At 41.0% G+C, this 21,045-nt stretch overlaps 1 protein-coding gene across 6 annotated transcripts in view; it reads left to right on the top strand.

Annotated features, from left to right (window-relative positions):
* Window positions 1-21,045, top strand: part of sh3pxd2aa (SH3 and PX domains 2Aa) — a 91,126-nt gene that overhangs the window by 52,580 nt on the left and 17,501 nt on the right. For 4 of the 6 annotated variants that reach the window (XR_003595355.1, XM_028016313.1, XM_028016316.1 and 1 more), the window contains 3 exons: window positions 1,352-1,396; window positions 7,023-7,151; window positions 20,038-20,151. Coding sequence is in view for 5 of the 6 variants with exons in the window: in XM_028016313.1 (XP_027872114.1) it covers window positions 1,352-1,396; window positions 7,023-7,151; window positions 20,038-20,151 (288 nt within the window). In the remaining variant the exon portion in view is untranslated. The remainder of the gene's footprint in view (window positions 1-1,351; window positions 1,397-7,022; window positions 7,152-20,037; window positions 20,152-21,045) is intronic. The other 2 variants (XM_028016317.1, XM_028016318.1) reach the window with 1 other exon arrangement.

The raw sequence follows: 21,045 nt of genomic DNA, 5'->3' as shown, positions 1-21,045 counted from the left end.
CAGAAAAACAAATGTGTCTGTTATTTTTGATAACCTTGTGCAGCACGTTGTTGTATTTCTTTTACTATTATTTTTCTTCCTTTTCTGACAGGACATTTTGCTTATTTGCATCATGTGATTGCCATGAAAATATCACTGCGAAGTTCAAAACATGCATGTTAGAAATCAACAAAAATGGCCAAATTGACGTCTTTTAAAAAAAATGTTGGACAAAAGAAACTCTAAGATATCGATAGGACTCGATAGGATGGAAGCTATAATGATTTAAAACATAAATAACATGATAAAAAATTTTTCATTTCAAAGAAATAATTTCATATTACCTATAGATCGTACAGTGGACTCCCAGTATCTGTAGAAGTCGAGGACCACAAATACTTGAAGCCTCCTCTAAAACTCTTACACACCAAATATACCTAAATATGAATTCATACGCACTGCGGACGCCATCCTGGCTCTTTGGCAGCAGCTGACATCCATCCTGGATGCCAGGCTTTAGTATGTCAACACACATTGCACTTAAATGTTTCAGTTCCATAAAAATATCTGTGAATAGGTTAATCTACAAAATAGATGTGTAGAAATGAAGGGGATTTGGTTGAACGTTAAGTCTTGTCTGGGGTGCTGTTGATGTATTTCCATTCTGAATAATGAATGTACATTGGGATGAAGACTCTGAAACTCACACTGTTCTACCAAAACAGGATCGGCGATGTCAATTTTGTCCCCTCAAATTCATAATTTCAATTTACTTATTTTAACCTCTAACATTGGTATTGCAGTTTCCTGAGCTGCACTGTTTGGACTCTTTTAGATACAATACAAAAACTTTAACCTTTGTACAAATACTAAAATAAAATCTCATCCAGCTTGTATTTCTTCTCATTGCTTTAGTGCTTAATTTCTGTCCACATTCAGGAAAAGATGATCATCAGGCAGACGCTCAGAACAACCTGATTTCTGCCTGGTTGACCTGATCTGTACCAAACTCGTACCTCCACCCGGTCCTCCACGTCCTCTGTGTGACTCCTGGTGAAGGAAATTTAATTTCCTGGCTGGTGGCTCCTGTTGTTTGGAAACTGGACCTCCTCTGGCATTCCAGGAGTGATGAGAGAAATGTAGAAAGAGATGCTGGAAAGGTCACGTTGGAACAGTGTGAAAATGGGCGGCGAGGGTTAATGTGGTTAGACGCCCTTCATCCATTTGTCCATCACGCCCTGATGAGTTGGGCCAGACTCTGGATCCAACTCTGATTTATCTCTGCTGACTGTTGCTTCTGTCTTGCTGTGACGCTAAATAATTTCTTTCCTTCTTTCTCTGTTCTTCTGCTCCTCCTTCTCTTTGTCTGCAGTGTGGATGTACGGCTTTACAGACAGCCCGAGGAAAGAGGCCTCAGGTAGCCTTGTGTGTGTGTCTTTGTCAACATGGTCAATATGCATGTGCTGTGAGAGCTGCGTCACGTTTGTTTGTTCCTCTTCACACCTCAGCTCTCTCCGGACATCTGCTTTGCATGTCCCATCTGCTCAGAATCAGGCTCTCTGTCTTCCTGCATGCTGTTCTTCCATCCAGGAGAAACCTGCCTGGTGAGACAGCAGCTGGATGTAGAGCCAGAGCCAGAACGAGGACTGCAGCAGGGATGCATGTAGCATACCAAGAGCTTAGAAATTCAGTCTGTTGCTTTGTATTTGGTCGCTTCCCTTGATCTCCTGCACGTCTGTATGATTCTGTGCAAGAAGTGAAAAGAAAAGCATTTCTCTTTCGGTGTGTTAGAAGGAGTTATCAACCACAGTCAGCCACAAATATCTAAAATCAGCAAATACTTGAGATCCCCGCAAAACACTTAGATCTGCCTATCTGTCACTTCAAACAGCAAATATAACTTAACATTAGTAATGGGACTCTATTATAATTTTTTATCAAGTTAATTGTAGGGATTTTAATTAGTTGGAATTAATCACATTTTAATCAAAAACGTTATATTGACAAAATAAGCAATATTTTCAATTCAAAAACCTTTTTTGCTGCTAAATTATTGAAAAAATAGACATATACGTTCTACAATAAATATGTTTATTGTTTTCAATCTGTTAATTAGTTTATTCAGTCATCAGATTTGTGCAAAGAATTATTCTATCCGTTCGACTTTCCAGTGTTTCAGAGACCTTTAATCATTCATGGAGCTTCTGTAGGAAATGTTTCCTGTTGACATTAGCATTAGCTGCTACATGTTTAGCATTGAGATGCTATTTTAGCTTTGCTGATAGGTTCAGAGCCTTGTGTGTCAGATTTACAGACATGATAGAAATGAACATGTAAAGATTTCATTAAAAACACTTTAAGAAAAAAAACTGCAAAAACATCCGTGGATTCTGAACCATGACAACTCAGGGATCCACTGCTGTTCTTTGTTATTGTAAACTGTGACCTTCTACTTTTTTGTTGTTCTAATCTGCAAATTAACACAATACATTAGTGTGGTTCTGTTTTGTACAACAGTTCCTCATAGAGACGTGGCTGAAATTGTCTCTTTTTGCAAATAGAATCCAATGACACTAAATAAGCATTTTAGCTTCTCTCCAAAAATGGTTAATTTTGAAGTAAAGCTTAAAAGAAATACAAAAAGCATTACTTTAGATACTGGCTTTGCTGTAATTACAAAAATATTCCCATCATTATGTTTACATGAGCTGCAGTTAGAATATTTCTTTTCTATTTTCCATGTTACAAAGCATGTTCCTTGGCACTCATTATGCCACTCTTTCCCTTTTATATGTTGAAACCGTGAAAATATTTATTACTTGGACTACTCCCCTGCTCTGGAAGTGAGTCCTCCTTTCTGCCCATGCTCGCCCTGTTCTGCTCTGACCCTCTGCAGATGAAGCTGCAGCCCAGCTGTGTGTATCCTCATCTGCACACGAGCTAACAGAGGCTTGGCAAACTCCAAGGAGTTTCACGTTTAATGTTGCTTATTCCAGATATGTCCTGGTCATTAAAACCTGCTGGCATGCATTATTCAGAGTGAAGCTTGTAGTGAAATATTGTTGGGCATCTCAGCTACCCAAGAACAAAAAACTTTCATTTCAAGGCTCTAATTAAAGTAATTATTTACAGCTTGGCGGAAACCTTTGCATGAGCCTGTAAATTTACCAAAACGGGGAATGTTAGAAGATTTTATGATTCATGTAAGTTCTCAAAAAGGCATTTTTTATTATTACTGTAACATAAAGCATGTAAACAGTTGGATATGTGCTTCTTTTTATCCTCAGGCTTTAACTTAATTTCCACCAGCTTCGCTGCCTGATCTTTACTTCATCATTTATGTTAAAATCCTTAAAGAAAACATAGAAACTCCCAGCTTCACCCAGTGGGAAAGTAAAGTTATGGGCTGTTCTTATTCCCTACCAGCTCACTTGACATTTAGAGATGTTTAATTATATTTTAAAGCGCTGTGCATGAGGCTTTTATGTGATTCATCCGCTTTCCCAGGGACACTTAATGCACAACTTTGCTCCAATAATTTGGTCTTTTATTCAAACACTGAACAATAAAGAATTATTGTTTATTGCTCTGTATTATTTTCTGAACACTTTCAAAAAGAAAGAAATCAATAATTTCCTTGAAATTGATCTTTGGTAAATTAAATATTACACTTTATTTTTTTCAATGTGTGATCTTTATAATTGAACTTGAGACACACATACTGTTCAGGGTCAAATTGACCCGCTGATTAAAATCAAGATAAATGAGTCATGCAGAGAGTTTTTATGTTTTCCTCCATTTCTGCTGAGTGTCACTCAGTGTGGGTGGAGTTTGTCCACACTGAGTGTCACTCAGTGTGGGTGGAGTTTGTCCACAGGAACAGAAAAGATTCCCGTCAAACTTTGTGTGAACACTTTCTGCTTTCTCGCAGTTTCCTAGTGAAGTAAAGAGAGTAGTGAGAAAGTGGGCTTGTGTGTGTGTGGTGTGTTTGTGTGCGTGTGTGGTGAAATATGGCCCATAGCTGCAAGGAAACATATAAAATTGGAAATTTTTTAATCTTTTGTTGCACTTCAACTTGACTGCCGGGTCAAATTGACCCGAACAGTATCTATGTAAAAAGTAGACGCAGGGGTTGGTACAAATGTGTAAAATGAATAAATTTTCAATTTATATGTAAAGTGCATCTATCAAGACAAATAGAAAAAGTTTCGTGCAAAAAAATACTTCCAACTATTAAAAAATTTTTTTTTTACTTTAAAACGGGTCAATTTGACCCAGAACATAACAGGAGGGTTAATATGAATGAATCATTTTGTATACTTTGCATTTTTAAATTCTGTGCCCAGGAACATCGGATTAGTAATTTATGAGTTTCCGTTTCCCTGGGGTATAAATATGACATGACACAGGTCCATTTCCTGCCATTAGGTGGATGAGCTGGATTGTAAAAGAAGCTCTCTGCAGCAAAGCGTGGCGTCTTGGAGTCACAGATTCTCCTTAAATCTATTCAAGCCAGCTGCCTGTTTGGTGGGCATGTCAGGAACAAAGCGAAAAGCTGTTTCTGTCCTGGATCTCGACTGGAACCGTGTGCTTTGATGAGATTTGGGTTTTTCTCGACTTATACTCTAAGTGTGTCTGGCAGGAATAAAAAGATAGATATGTGGAAAAGCCCCTCATACCCACTGTTAAGAACAGTGGAGGTTCTGTGATGCTGTGGGCTTGTTTTTTTCCCCCCAAAGATCCTGAAAACCTTGTTGGAGGGCACTAAACTGAAATGAAGTCATCATTTGGGTATTTCAGCAGGATAATGATCCAAAACATATCTTAACACAAAAACAGAAAGATTTTAAGACTTGAATCTGACAGAAACCCCGAGCAGAGCAGCAGGGAGGATAAAGCGAAACCCAGAACAGCTGAAGCACAGAAGAATGGTCACGTTACTTTCCTCCCTCTGTTTATGCTTAAACTCTTGACATGTGGTAGAAGACGTCAAAGTGCTGTCCTGCTGGTAAAAAGGGAGTTGTATAAAATATTTACAGCAGCCTCCTTCATCAGTCTTCTTCTTTGGTTTTGGTTCACCAAGTTTGAAAACCTTTCCTGACTCCTAAGTCATGTGTAGCATAGTCTGGAATGCCATCAACTGATAACAGAGTTAATGAATGAAATATGACTGTAACGAACCAGACAAGTGATCTGCAAATCCAAATGAACACAGAGTTCTATACAGGGATTTATTAGAAATGTGCAGCTGGTGAGAGTCTGGAAATCTCCACTGACAATACACAGACTCAAACGAGAGGGAACTCGAGATTGATGAGTGATCCTTAATCTGAGAGGAGCTCCACCAAGGGCTTGTTAGTGTGCAGATCCAAACGACTGAGATCAATTTAGCAACTGAAAAACTCCTCTTGTGCCTTCCTGCACACTGAAGTGCTGGAAACTCTCAGGAGGAAAATCAGGAAGCGGCAGGGAAGGCAGGTGACGTCACAAGACGCTGCTGAGAATCGGAGTCTCAGATTGATCAGATTCAAAACACGGCAGTCAGAAAATCCGATAATGATGACGCTAGCATTACGTGGGTTTAGATAGGAGATGGGAAAGTTTCAGCCCTGCGACAGACTGGCGACCTGTCCAGGGTGTACCCCGCCTCCCGCCTGGAACGTAGCTGGAGATAGGCACCAGCAACCCTCCCGACCCCATTAGGGACAAGGGTGAACAGACAATGGATGGATGGATGGATGGATGGGAAAGTTTCATACACAAAAGAAATGAGAGGTCAGAGTGCAGAACCAAGGTCAATTCAAGGGTCTCTAACTCCAATATTTAAGAGGCAGTGAATCAAATCATGAATCAAACATTTACCAAGAGATAATTGGAGCATTTGATTCAGGTGTGTTGGAGCAGGGATGCATCTAAAGTTGCTCTTGAGGACTGGAGTTGGAGACCCCTGGCGTAGGGCAAAGAGAAAAGGGGGAACCCAAGGCTCATAAACGAGGTCACCGCAGTGAGGACAAGGACGAAATGTTTGGCGTTAAGAATCTGGAAAGGAACTCCTGGCTGGTGGAGCTTACATAGGACAGGTGGAAGAAAACACAAGTTGATGCAGCAGAAAGAGTAGGCGTGGCATGAGCCGAGTGTTTTCACATTCTACATATTTGCTTCAAATTTGAGTTTACGGTTGGAGACAAACACCATAAGGGTGACGGGCAATAGCCAGTATTGTGTTTCAAATATTCATTTTAAATTAATATTTCCCATCCCTTATACATTATAGCCTTAAAGCTTAATGAACAACTTCGGCAGTTTGAGTTTGAATGAGTAAAATAACAGTAGAAAACAACTCTTAAAAGCTGCGGCATGAGAGAGAAGGAAAGTAGGAAAACAAAGTGTCCAAGCTCCATCTAAACACTCTAGCTTTTGGTTTTACACAAACATGGACCCAGCCTCCTTTTCCCCGGGTCTCTCTGCCTTTTCCTTGACACTCATATGTTTCTATTTAAGGCCAGCAGTGCTGACTGCTATGATTGGTGTGTTCACCTCCCCCCGTCCCCCTCAGACTGCCTGTCCAACGGCTGGCTCCCAGAGGCGGTGGAGGGGAGGCTTTTCCTCTCAACCACTGTTGATTTTCCACAGGGAAACTTCACCGTTCTTCCACTCATTTGCTCCCCACTCTTCTCCCGCTCCGTTTCTGCTCCTTTTCCTTTTGGATTTGCCGATTTGGTTCACTTATGGATCTTCTGTAGGTGGAAGATGAAGATCCTGCAAACATTTTTCTTTCTGTCCCTGTTTTGGGTCTGACTCCTTCTGATGCTGCTCAGTTGTTGTCTCTGGAACAGCTGTATGGCCAGACATTTGGGACAATGCAGCCGATTTAGGAGCTTGTTTTCCGATTGGACCGGGCGGCGCAGCGGCGGGGAGTTGGGGTCGGCTGATGGCCGCACACCTGGTGCCCTCCAGGGGCGGCGGTGGGGGTTTGGGTTGCAGCGGGCATTCGCGGGGCGCCACGGCCGGCAGGTGGCTGACAGCCTGTTTCTTCCCCTCAGGGATTGACAGCTCAGAGCCCATGGTGCTGGAGCAGTACGTGGCCGTGGCCAACTACGAGAGGCAGGAGAACTCTGAGATCAACCTCAAGGCTGGCGAGACGGTGGATGTGATCGAGAAGAGTGAAAGTGGTGAGTCCATCTGTGTTTTCTTTAAATCTGAATGCTACCACCATCAGAACTCTGCCCATCAACTGTTTTCATGGTTAGGAAATTGTTTTAAAGATGAACGCTGTTTGAGATTTAATGTTTCTTCCTGTTAAACATAGAAGCATAAACACTCATATGAATTTATGCACACTCAGCACCTTCCCAGCCTCTGCTTTTCCTCTCTGCTTTGTTTGGAGGAACCTCATACTTAGACTCTCTTCTGCTTCTCTCTCTCTCTCAACCTCTGGCTGCGGGGGCTCGGCTCCACCAGGGGGGGCTGTTTGGCTCAGGTCTATAAGTGTGGAGGAAAGACGTGTGAAAGGGGGAAAGCTTTTAAAGTAAACGAGAAGTGCATGTCATATTAGCAATTAGCTCGACTATCATCAATGCTTAATGTGAACTGCAGTTTCTTTGCTTTACTTACATCTACATCTCCTGTCACGTTACCAAAAAACTGCCAACATTTACCAGATCCAGTTTGCTTTATGAAAGCTGAAATAAAGTAAGTTTACTGTAGAAGGATCAGCCTTCCTGTTTCCTGTTAAAATCAGCTCCGGGTCAGTTCGCCTTTTCGTTAGCTTGATGAAACGTCCTCATAGGACGAGTAAGTTCACCTTTATCCACAGTATTCTTTTAAATTCCTTGTTGCCAGTTTTGAACTTCCTATAATTTTGTTTGCACTGTTGCTGATTACAGCTAGCTTTTGGTTTTTTCCTTTAATAACAGCTTCCTCTCTGCAGCTTTGTGCTTTATGTAAACGCTAGCGGGACAGGTTTTGGTATAATGCATTAACTGACCACTAAAACATCCCATTTCTGAGACTTCTGACTCAAACTGGTCCAACTGTACTGAAAATTTTCTGATTCTGAACAGCAGGTGATTTTTCAATGCATCTCCGGGCACAAAATCATTAGACAGGGGTGTCCAAAGGCAGTCTGGGGGCCAAGTGTCCATTAAACACTTTTAATGAAGGACTTTTGATCAGATCCTTAAGGATGTCACTGAAATGACTCTTGCCTGTGATGATGTCATCAGAGGCACATGGCTGTTGAAACTTGTTCTTGTTCTGCCATGTAGTTCTCTGGGTGACAAACTATTTGAAGTGAGTATTACAGAAACGTTTGTCTATCAACTTTAAGATGTTTTGCTGGAAATGATCTGCTGCAGTGTGACCTCAGGATAAACATGTTTATGACTGTTTGAAGCATCAAATGTTAGCGCTAAAGCACTTCAGGAGTATGAGGTGCATCATGAGGAATTTTCCTCTGTGATTCCACTTCCTCATTTCCAGACCTGACCGCATCTGTTCACCAGTCCCGTCTGAAAGCTTTCCACGTTTATCGGCGCTCTTAGAGCAACCAGAGCAACTCCTGAACTTGCCTGGACGTCTTTTCCAAAAACTGAATTTGTGTGTGTGCTGTCGTCATCTTCGGAGCAACGGCACGATGATGATGACATCACTAGGAGGCTGTGCCAAGACAAACACTTCTGAAATCTTGTCAAATAACCCACGACCACCTTCCTGCATGCAGGACTTTGCTGCAGCCTTTGGGACTGTGCAGGCGACTTTCTGACATCTTGACACTCTGCCTCTTAATTACGTTGTATTTTCTCTTAACATCCTTGCCACAGCGAGTCAGAGGAATACCATTCTGCCTTTTAATCCTCTCCAGGACATTCTGCAGGTCGGATCTATTTTTTCCTCAACACATCTTGAAAGCAGATGTTGCATTGCTTCCATATGTTATTATTTATTCCGGTTATTGTTCTCTCATGCAGACTTGATCTAATATATAAGCAGGTTAACGAAAAGGATTGTTGGTGTTTTTGTGCCTGTATGAGACATTATTGGTTCTGCCAATTAGAATTAAGCTCCTGTTGAGAAAATAAAGTGAAAAAGTAAAGAGTAGCTCAGTTCCAGCTTGCAAAGGGAGACATAATAGGCACTAAAGGTCATTATGAATGAATGGAGAAGGCTGATGTTTGCTGGAACCAGTCTTTAGGGGATGTTTTCCAGATAACTCCTGGTTTTTTCCAAAGGTTTCCACCTCTTAGTGTCCGGACAGACAACTGGAGAAAATCTATCTGCATATGTGACCAGTTAAATATGATTAAAGGAAGGCAGTGACATTCCAGAGATGATAATCAGCGGGCAGTTTGGTTCATCCGGACTTCATTATGAAAGTTTTTAACATCTAAAGTTGTTTGTTTTAGTTGCTAACATTGAAACGGTTTAAATCTAGAATTCCATTTTATTATGAAGTAAAGTGCATATTTATATTTTCAGTTGGGTCAGTTTTATACCCTATTGCTTTCCAAAATAATTCACTGCAGTTTAATAATGTTCGTTAAATGTTAGGTTTTATATTTTGGGTTAAAGTAGACCTATAATGAATTATTGCAGGCAGGCTATATTGGATGCATCTGATGTGAAAATGCTCATTTCAGTCACTGCAAACTTGACTCAATCTTGGAGAAAAAGGCGTTCTCCCTGTCAGTGTTGTTAACCGCAATGATTTGTGAGTTTACTGTTCTGTTTGTTTATGTCATTGTGCAGCAAATGTAAGAAACCAACCCACTACTCAGGCCATGTGACAGAGCACAAAGTTTATGCAGGGAAAATACCGCGTCTTGTCCAAATTCATTATCCAAAACAAATGGATTATCCAGAAGTGACTTAATGCTAAAGTTTAACTCGCTGTCCAGCCAGAGGAGCAATTTCTCTGGAATATCTTGAAGCTTATTGCTTCAAAGTTACACATACACTTTGTCACATTTCTAAACAGATCTGACAGTTTTTATGTGGAGTTGTACCTCACACACAGTGCAACCTTCTGCTGTGTTTCCAGATAAAACCAATCTTCTGTTTATGGAAAATCACAGAAATACTGTTTATGAAAAACAGTATTTCTGTTTCCGTGGACGGCAGACATAAATGGCCTGCATGGAAGACAGACATCTCTCAGTAACATGGCTGTGATTGTCAGAGCTGGTAAAGTGCTGTTACAGGCAGAGTTGGAGCCAAACGGTTTGGCATCGTTTCCCCACCACATCTTTCCCACAGCCCAGGGGATCTGGTGAGACTGGGAGCACTTATTTTCACCAGCTTTGTGGAGCCTCGACCTCAGAGTGGCAGATCCTCAAGTATGTTCATAAGGAAGCCATGAATATAGATTTTATGGTTTGTTAGAAACTGTGAACGAGACGGCCTTTACCTAATCTTTGTGTTATGTGCTACCTCGTAACATCCTCCTCCAACCTGAAATTGTCCATAAAGACTTTTATGTGCTAAAGTTTCAGGTTAGGCTGCCTCCACTCTGGAAGAAAATGAAGAAAAATCCACCAAAGCCTGGATGATCTTTGCAAGGTATTGGAAACTTCCTCAAGGGTATATTAGGAGCACACTGAGCTCCTTATCATGAGCAAAAGAGAGTGAACGTTCAGCGAGGATTTAGACCTTGAACTAAATATCTGGAGTGAGTGTAGTTGTGTTTTCCATGATGGCAGCAGTCCTGGATGGTTGGACTCTTTGTTGACAGGACTGGCCATTAAAGTGGTCTATAATGTGACAACAACTTTGAAAGAGTGATGCTGGTTGTGACCATGAGCTGAGGTGTAATGTCCCTACCACGTTACTGCATGTCTGCTTTTCATTTAAGTGGCATAGGAAACTACAATGACTTTGGACAGTGGACTCAAGGACAGCTGTCCTGCATGTTTCAGTTCTTTCCCTGGTTCAACACATCTTAATCAAATAATGGGTCATCAGCAGAACCTTTGCAGAACTTTCCTTTGCAGAAACAAACTCCGGTCCATTTAAATCAGGCCAAATGTGTCAGCTGTGAGTCACACTAAGGCTCATTGTCAAATGTAACTTGTAATTTGTTCAGAGGTTTGCAAGATGTTATTTGGTGGACATCAAGATGATAGCCTGTCATTAGGTTTGGAAAATAATGGTTCCGTTTAGAAACTGGTGCTGTGTGTTCTCCAAGCTAATGGAAAACAGAGAAGCTGCTTTGTTCTGATCACTTTAGGACTTCAGATGGGTCCTGTGGTCCAACACAAAGAGACTTCCTGGATCGAAATGCACATGGAACCAGGTCCTGGCATTTTCCAAAGTGAAGCAAAGACAAAGTGTTTGCTTCAGTAGTTTCATTTACCAGCAATAAGACCATTTTATTTATACCCTAGAGCAGAGGCAGTACTTCACGAGCAGCAAAACCAAGTAAAGAAAAGAAGGGAAAACATGGTATCTATGTTCAAAACAACTCCAAGGAGTGTTTTCTTGGAAAGAACAGAAACCCAAACTAAAACCCCTACATTTGGCGACTGGGCCTCAAAACTGATGAAAACGTGTTTAAATAAAGCCATGAAGGAGCCCCACAGCAGCAGAAACTCCCACAGCAGCAGAAACTCCCACACAGCCTCTCCACACGGAGCCTAAATTCAGCCGTTTAGCGTGACGTTCAGCCTCCTCTGGTTATTGAACCTTCCACCTCCAGCTATCAGCTTTCACTTGTTAGGGCGGCTCAGTGACAGACGTTGTGTGTTTTATAAAAACTTAAATCAGGTAACGTAAACTTCAAACAGGAAAACAACACTTTCAACAGGGAGTCCCAGCTTGGCTCTGAACCAGCAAACAGCCTCTGACTTCCTAGGAAGCAACAGAAAACGGTTTGCTGCCGCTCACACGTCCCATTTCATCCTCAAGACAAACTTTGAAATTGTTGAAACTTTCACTTCCTGAAGCGGTCGAGAGATTTTCTGCTTTCATTGAGAACAAAGGTGGCCTAATTTCTCCAGGAATGTGGACAGTTTAGAGAAATATTTCAACCAACTCATCATGCTTATATTGAAGCAGAAGACGTGTTTTAGGACAGATGGCAGGACTGGGTTTCTCCACCCTATTAACAACACTCATATAGTTTATAAATCTAAAGGTGGAAATATGCTGCAAATCTAAAATAGCAAAAGGTTTACAGTTTGAAAACATATTTTTACTAGCCATCAGTTGCACTCTTGTGGGATAAATGTTGACTGTCTGGTTCTGATCTGGAAATATAAAAATCAAAGTCAGTTTAGGTATGAGAAGCCTTTCTGCACAATAATAAAATAACACTGTGGCTAATTTCACAGCTGGGTTTTGAGCAGCAGTGTTTGCCTTTATCTTCAGTTTATTCTGTGGCTCTTTTCCCTCCAGCTCGCTCTGTAAAGAGAAAAGATGAGCAGGCAGTTTAATGTGCTGCGCTGGAACGTCATGTAACGTTCCAGCGCTCGCTGCTCTCCAGGGGATCTGGTCCTTATTAGAAGCCAAGAGGAAGTAAACACAGTGACAGTCACCTTACAAATGGCCCCATCCCTTCGAACATGGTGGCCAGTCTAACTGGAAAATACTGGAGGACTGAAAGGAGACCGTACTGAGTAGTTTTTGGATTGGGAATCAGGATGGAAAACTACAGCTTTGAAGCTCCAGCCAACCATCTGCTGCCTCCCCCCCTTTACCACTGCTTTAATCTCCTTCCCTCTCCTGCTCTCCAGTTCACCTGTGTTGGTTTTTCTGTCCTCACCCAGTGGACAGAACCTGCCTCCGCCGACCCTCTCCCATGCGAACCGGGCCTGGCGGGCGGCGTTAAGCCCTCTCCTCTCAGTTACTGCCCTCTCTGCTCAGTTACTGCAGCACCACGTTCACCGTGACCTCCGCTTTGCCTCTGTGACTGGAAGCTGGCAATTATCGCCTGCTGAGACACAGTGTGGAGAGAAACTTCCAATTAGAGTTTTGTACAGCGAGAAACGCCAATTACATTCCCCCTGCTGCCTCGTTCCTGAATATCTGTGCTGTATGTGGGTGACAGTAGGTGTTGCTTCATAACTTCTTGTGTATTTTGCTCATTAGTTGTTGAGCGCCTTATAAATTCCTCAGAACCGTTCATGTCAGACAAACTAAATAGTTAGGGAAAAGAGCATGCCTACCCTTACTATCTAGTTGAAGTGAAAAAATGCTTCCAGTTTAGCATCTTGAAACACCTGGACAAGAAAAGAAAAGACCTAACAGGAAACAAGCGCTGGTGTTCTGGTTCTGCTGAACGGCACGAATTACAGCTCCGGCTGAAGCCGCAAAGCTTTTCTGTGGGATTCCTGAGGAAGCTTTGGGATTTCTCAGCCCGTCGACGAGAGAGGACCCCACCAACCATAACAAGGTGTGATCTCCTCAGCCTGTTTAAACAGCCCTCCGCCCGGCGGCTCTGCAGCGTGACGTTCATTACCTGAACACCTTTTCTTTGTCTTGTTCATTTTTACAGCTGCGGCGGCGGCTGCTGGGCCCACCAGGTGTCGGCCCGAAAGGCTCGCTTTTTTCACACCACCTCCAGATAGATTGGCATGTTGAACTTTCAGGGCTGTGGAAAAGTATTTCCCCTGTTACAACCTTCCTTTGTAAGACTTCCATGTTTCAGATCAGAGTAATTTTAAAGAGGGTATTATGTAAAATTGGCTTTTTTGAGCTTTATTTCATGTTATAATGTTTCTCCTTCATCAGAAACAAACCTCATGTGTTGCCTGAATTCTTTCATGCATGTTTGAGAAATCTCCCCTAGCAACCATTCAGGGGTGCCTAAACGCTTCCTCTCACAAAGCGCTGCCTGCTTTCACAAAGGTGTTCCCTCTAGACTAGCAGCAGCAGTTAGCAAACACCTGGTGGACCTCTGTCTGCTGAGCTCATAGTCCGAACTACAGTAAGTAAGACATGATAAAAACATGGAGAACTGGTGAAGCTTTCATACCAAAACTAAATGTTCAGTCTCAGACGATGTCTGAATCTGTAGGCCAAGGTTCATGACTCAACACTGAGCAAAAATGACTCAGCAAAGGCCAAAAATGGCCTCCATGAGAGAGTTTTGTTGCTGTTGACAAAAAGAGAATGCAAAGGACCATTTTACATTGACCAAAAAACATCTGGATGATCCAAGACTTTTACAGAGACCTTCTGAGAACGAGACAAAAGCAGAACATTTTTTATTCTCTCATTTCTGTGGTAGTTTCTGTCTGTTTGTTTTTAGGATTTAATAAAAGGAATTGAAATATTTATTACTGCCCCACAGTGGGGAAATTCAGGTGTACCGGCAACAAATTACATTTAAATGAAAGCAGACTCAAATTAAGGTAAAAAAATATATAAAATAAAATAAAAACAGGAAAACAACAATAAGAAAAAGATTTACAAGATAAGTGACTTTATTATTCAGTCACCCTCTTAAGAAAATGCTGAGTCATTGCTGGTTGGGTAATTTTCAGAATTCCCATAGCAACGAATGTCTCATTGCTTTCTTAAATTTCTGATTCTTAAATTATTTAACTGATTCTTGTTTCTTGTATTAATTGTTTCCTTCAGAATTATTTCTAAAGAATAAGAAAAGGCAAACAGGAAGGTGATTAAAATTGAACTTTCAAAGCAAAACTCACAGATTTTCACAATAAGAGTCCACTTTGGTACTAGCTTTGTTTATTACAAAAGTTAGGTCAGACTAGAATGTAACTTCCTTGCTGCCCATCTCAATATTTTGTTCAATATTTTGGTTTATGTGAATAATTTAAAGAGAATATACCACAGATTAATCTTGATGGTATAAATGAAGTTGTGCAGCATGTGGTTGTATTCCATATAAATTATGATCCTGCTAATATTGCATGTCAGAAGTCCTTTGCAATCATAGTTTTGCGCAGATTAGCATAGTGATGTTTGTGACTTCATATATTGTGTAGCTTAAGGACAGTGAGGTAGATAAGAAACAATCATTATTTTTGCATTTTTACCCCTGAACAGTTTCTGAGACAAAAAGCCCAAACTCAGCCCCGCTGCATGTGTGGGTCTCTGCATATGCTGAGCCAAGTTTTGCTTTGCTTTAATTGCCTCTGAGTAATTTTCCTCCATCTGGCTGCCAATCTTTGGTCCAGATCTCCTCCTACGGGACAGATTTTCTGTGAAAACTGTAATCTGTCAACAAGGCACTCACACATGAGGATTAGTCCACTTCTCCCAGACCCGGGCCAACCGGTCTGTCGGTCTGATGGTCTATTGGTCTACCAGTCCACCGGTCTACCGGTCTGATAGTCCACCGGTCTACCGGTCTAATAGTCCACCAGTCCGCCATGCTGCCAATCGGTGGCTGCGTTTCTGTCTTTCTTCTCACAGCTGCATGCTTGTGTTGTTCTCCCAACATACATCTGCCAACCATTCTGCCTTTGAGCAATCGGCGGCGGCCTTCTGGTCCTCATTTATCTGCCTTTATCGAATCCACTTTCTCCAGAGCTGGATTTACGGGCGGCCTGGGTCCTGCCTGCGTGTGTGTGTGTGTGTGTGTGTGTGTGTGTGCGTAATACAGAGGCTGTCTGGCTGCTTCTCTTTGTTTATTGCTGTTTGTTAGCAGCCAGGTTCATTTGCATACAGTTTCTATTTTTAGTTTTTGAGGAACACGAGTACAATATCTATGACATTAACTTTGTTTAAAGAATCTGCAGTTTTGTTGTCGCCGAGCAGCTTGTTGCGGTTTTATCTGTGCAACAGTTTGACGTGACTTATCAGCGTATTTATCTCTGCAGCAGCCTGCGTTGGTCAGTTGAGATGAAGCAGCTGTGATGCTCAGACTTGCCAGGGTTGATGTCGTTCAGTGGCTTCAGTTCTCCGTCAGTGGGAGGAATAGATCATTCTGCTTCTGACGCAGAGGAGAACGTGCTTTTGTTTCTGCAGAACCTGCATATCTCTCACACAGGTGGCTTCGATTCTTCACATTTTTCTGAAGCTGCATTGAATCAGACTATAAAAGCCCTAATTTGTTTCATATGAACCAAGCAGTTTTCTCTGCCAGGCAGAGCTTTTATTGCCTGGAGTGATTTGGAAAAAACACTTTCACGGACGGAACCAGTAAGAGCCTGATTATGAAATCAAATTAAATAAATAAAAACTTATTAAAATTATTACTTAACTGTACCACAACATTAATAAATGTTTCATTAAATGTTTTAGTAATTTATTTGTTAGACATTTTTTAAATATGTTATTAAATCATTAAAATGGAGATGCAGATAACACATTGATTTTTGATTAATTACATGGATTTGAAACGCAAAGAAAATATTGCATTGTATCATTCAGTTTGTAACTATGGTAACACAACAGCCAAACTATGAAGATTGTTATTTGCACTTTTACAAAGTTAACTTATTAGTTCTTTTACATTCAAAAGTTAAAAAAATCTAAAATCGTTTAATTTATCTATCATGAAGCTGTGAAATCAAATTCAATAGTATCTCATTCTCAATAAACAAATATTAAAATTATTCATCAGTGGTTTGTGTTAAAACTCAGTTACATCTGGAGGCCCTGAATGTCTGGGAGCCTCAAGCAGCTAATTAATTCACTGATGCTTTGGTTTCACTGAGTGTGTAGAAAACATTGCTCAACATATTAACACAAGAAACTCATATGAATTGTTAAGCACAGTGGTGGAGGGTGATGATCTGGGCTTGTTTGCAGCTCTTGCAAGTTTTTCAACTATGAACTCTAACAGAGGACATCTGACCAACAACTGGAGGCCCAAACTGGGTCATTAACAGAACTATTATTCCTAATGAAGCAGCAAGAAAACTGAAGTCAGGGTGTCAAAGACCTCATCTTCAGATCTGTAGAATTTAAAATGTAAAAAGTTGCTGTAAATGAACAACATGTTCATTGAGGTGTCATAAAGTGACCCTAAAATATTCTGACCAAAGTCAGACGCACATAGTGTCTCTCATGTGTCTTTTTTCTTCTGCTCTCATTGTCATGGTAATTACAGGTATCATAGCTAGTTAGTTGGGCTTAAATAAGATGTATTTTAAGGGAGTTCACTCTGTAGTAATCCCCAACCCAGGGAGTTTGTTGTAACACCTAATGAGGATTGTCTAACTGTCAAAGCATCAGAGGAATTTCCTGTAAATTGATCCTGAAACCAGAAGAGTCTGGAGCGTCGCTGCGGCGGCTGTGGGAAGCTGGATGGGAATCTGCAGCTACCGTGCAGCAGCTCGGTTCATCTGAAGGCCCTCAGGTTGAATTAAGCTCTGTTCGCTGTGAGGCACAAGCTATTGGCAGGAAATCCAGGAACGACGGGATTTCAGTGGGATTTTAGGCGTGAGTGAAGGTCAGCTGTCACAGTCTGGGTGGTTTAAGGATCAAACTTTTCCACAAATACTTTTCCCCAGGTCAAACTTTTATTAAGTGTTCCTCTATGGTTGATAGAATCTTCTTTAACTCAATTTCTGTTCATTTACATGACACAATTCACAACAAAGTGAACATAAAACACTTTACAGCCCTTTTAACTTTCATCACAACCCTTTACTGACGCATTTTAAGATCAGAAAACAACTTTGAAGAGCAATCTGATCGTAAAGTTAGTTCATCCTTGAATAACAAACACATGGACTATTTGTCCTGCATTGTTCCGAAACAAGACATTTCTAATTTTGACAATGTTGCGCAGGTTGAAGGAGGACGTCCTAGAAACCCGATTAATGTGGGATTTAGAGGACATCTGCTTTGGGTTTCAAAAACTCAGCTTATGATCGGACTTTTCTGACTGGCGGATCCCATAACGTTTCACCCAAACATCAAATTACAAACTGAAAACTGATATTTATGAAACAAAAACTTCTTCTTTTAGTCAGCATTAGTTTTCATTCCCCATCATGGAGTCAGTGATAAAGTCATACTTTCCAAATCTTTCATACACCCTGTCGGTTGCTTTTTAGTGGGTGATAATAAAACAGTTGCTGATTCACTCTCAGCCAAAGGCTTGTAAATACATCCTGTGACCCAACTGTTGGATTCTCTGTTTGACATCCATAGCTTTTATGTTGTCACTTTTGCTGTGCTAACACACAGCATCCGAAAAAAAACAAACCCAAATGGGTGCTTTCAGATTTTACAGAATTGACATTAAAATCTTTTAAGCTTTTATCCAAATACTGTAAGTGTGCTATGTAATGATAAAACAATAAATGTATTCCTCAGACTTGTGTTTTACCATTCATTCACATTCATTCACAGTTTCTCAGAGAAAGTCAGAGCAGATGGTTGTCAGATAAAACCATTGTGAGAGAAATCCAGGATCCATGCAGTAAACATCCGGCTCACGCTGAGAAGTTACCAAAAGCCGTGGATTCAGTGGAGCTTCAGGATATTTCCTCATGTTGCTGTAATCTCTGCACAGACAGAAGTGCATATAATTCAGGTCCCTCCTCAGACAGAATCAGCCATCATGTCAGACTGCATGGCAGAAATTGGGAGAATGCATCACACGTGGTTCTGCAGCCAGAACGCTGCAGAACCGAACTAATGGAGCCTCATGTCGTCCTGCAGGACTGATGGCTGCGGCTTCCAGCTCCACCCAGAGGATCTGATGACAGCCCTTCATGTGAACATGTTTCTGTTTCAATGATGCAATCCAGCTGACTGACTAACTGATCTAAATGAAGATCTTTTTTGTTTTTTTTTATTTTTAATGATATCAGGGAATTAAGAAATGGAACTGGTTAAAATATAGATTTAATTGTGCAAATTGTAAATCGTTTGCATATGTTTTGCATATTCAACTTTAAATCAAATTAATACTTTAGATTACAAAAAATAGTATATAACTAATTACATTAGGTATATATTATATTACTATCTTATTTTATCATGAAACAGGACAGAAACTAACCACTGAGCTCCTTGAACAGCTGAATTATTTCATGTTCCTGCTGGAATTATGCATAACAAGTTGTGACAGCTGATGTTATAAACCAAATATTTGCTTGTTGGATGGACTACGCAACTAATTCAACATCTAAAACTATGAATTTCTGTTAGTTTGTGACATTTTTTGCAATCTTTCTGCTTTATGTCGAATGTTTGATCAGCTGCTCATCTAATGGAGTTTATTTTACTGTTCGGCAGCAGATTGTGTCACAGCTTCACTTCGTCATTGTCTCTGGTGCATCAGCTCAATGACATCAGAGAGAACTGTTTGTTTCCAAACAGTTTGGCAAAATGGCAGCATCATGACATGACCCCGCCCCTGGGTGTGGCGTCAGGATCTGCACGGGTCAGAGGAGACCATGACCATGACTGATGTTAGGATGGAGCATAAAAAAGTCTGGATGGATGAAAATTAGAGGCGTAACTGGGTGTCAGTTTGGCAGCTACTAACCTGGTTGGGATTTTATCCTCGATTAAAATCATTGCAGAGCCTCTAAAACTGGCATTAAAAAGTCTCAGCTACCACGTTTTGTGAATACTGTAGGGTGTATTCAACCTGAGTGTTTTTAAATCTCTGCTGACTTGTGTGTTACTTCAGCTTCGTGTTCTCTGCAGTGTTTTTCAGAATCTGGTTTCGTAATGAAAAGATGTTTCCAAGTGGGTGAAACCTCCATCTGTCAGGAGTTCTCTAACGCTCTTTGTCAGGCTGGAGTTTGGAAAACCAAAATGTTTCATGCAGTTTTTACCTTCAGCAGACTTCTGTGCTTGAAGTAATGAGCTACAGTGCCTTGAAGAAGTATGCACACCTCTTCAACTAGTTCATCTTTTTTGCATGGCAGCACAGGAATGTCAAAAGTAAACATGATCAATAACTGTTTACAAATGAAAAATCTTACAAAATGGCAAGAATCTGTTGATTAATTGGACATTTCAAGTTGAAACAGGACAGAATGGGAAAACATCAAGGGTTCCGGCGGTTTTCCAAGCCACTCTACTGCTGGAAGCGCGTTAAAAATGAAGAGTAATTATTGTTTGGTGTAAATCAAAATGATGTTGTAAAAATGGGATGTTGGTGTCTGTGTGTTTGTGCCTCAGGTTGGTGGTTCGTCAGCACGTCGGAGCAGCAGGGCTGGGTCCCAGCCACATACCTGGACTCCCAGAATGGAACCAGAGACGATTCGGATCTGGCCACCTCCAGGACCGGAGAAGGTTTGTTCACAGAAACATTATTACAGTCATAAAACACAAAAACACATAAAAGTCACTGTGGCTGACTCGCTGTGGGAGAAATGTCTGCAGGGCAGAAGCAGAGATTTCTCAATCGTGATGTTTTTGCTGTGTTTGTTTTCCCTCATATAAATCTCAGCCTGAAAACAGTCTTTAAAAGTTAATCTTAAACACACCTCCAGTCACACACTTGGAGCCTTTGAGGCCACAGTCGCAGCATTATGGTGAAATGGTACCAGACAGCTGCCAAAGTGGGCTGCAGTACTTTGGCACCACAGAAAATTCCTTCCTGTTCCCCCAGGATCCTGCAGCTCTATGCAGGAACCTTGTTGTGTTGTGACCCTTTTCTCACAAATGTTTAGTCTGAATGCTGGGATGAAGTTTTTTATCACTGTGTCACAATACCCCCCAGTTGGGACTTTCAGAGAGAGGGAACTTTACTGAGATGTATAACATACAAACACACAAATATGCAAACATGTCTGCTGCTCAGAAATCTTAAACTGTATTCAAACAGTTTATTTCCTGCTTTGAAAGAAGGATGGTGCAATAGTTTATTAAGACTTTTACTGCCTTTGGATAATCTAGAATACCTTTTCTCTCTCACTACATGCTTCAGAAGATTGTGCAAAACCTCACTTACATTAGCTCTTCTCTTCTTCTCTTTGGATCCCAACTCAATATTCACTAGAGTAAAATCTACATTTGGAATAGTCGGACACTTTCAAAATAACTTTGTCTTTGAGGAAGCTTTAGCCAGATAAATTTGATGCTTGTTTATCTTCAGCTGTGTTTTCTTAGAGAATGGTTGTACTGCTGTCAGAGTCTAACAGCTACTGGGAGGAAGGATCTCCTATAATGCTCCTTTGTGCATTT

This window comes from Xiphophorus couchianus, chromosome 5, assembly GCF_001444195.1.
Source record: "Xiphophorus couchianus chromosome 5, X_couchianus-1.0, whole genome shotgun sequence".
NCBI classification, from domain to species: domain Eukaryota; kingdom Metazoa; phylum Chordata; class Actinopteri; order Cyprinodontiformes; family Poeciliidae; genus Xiphophorus; species Xiphophorus couchianus.
Note: the sequence above shows the minus strand (reverse complement) of the source record. Positions and strands in the feature narration are given on the sequence as shown.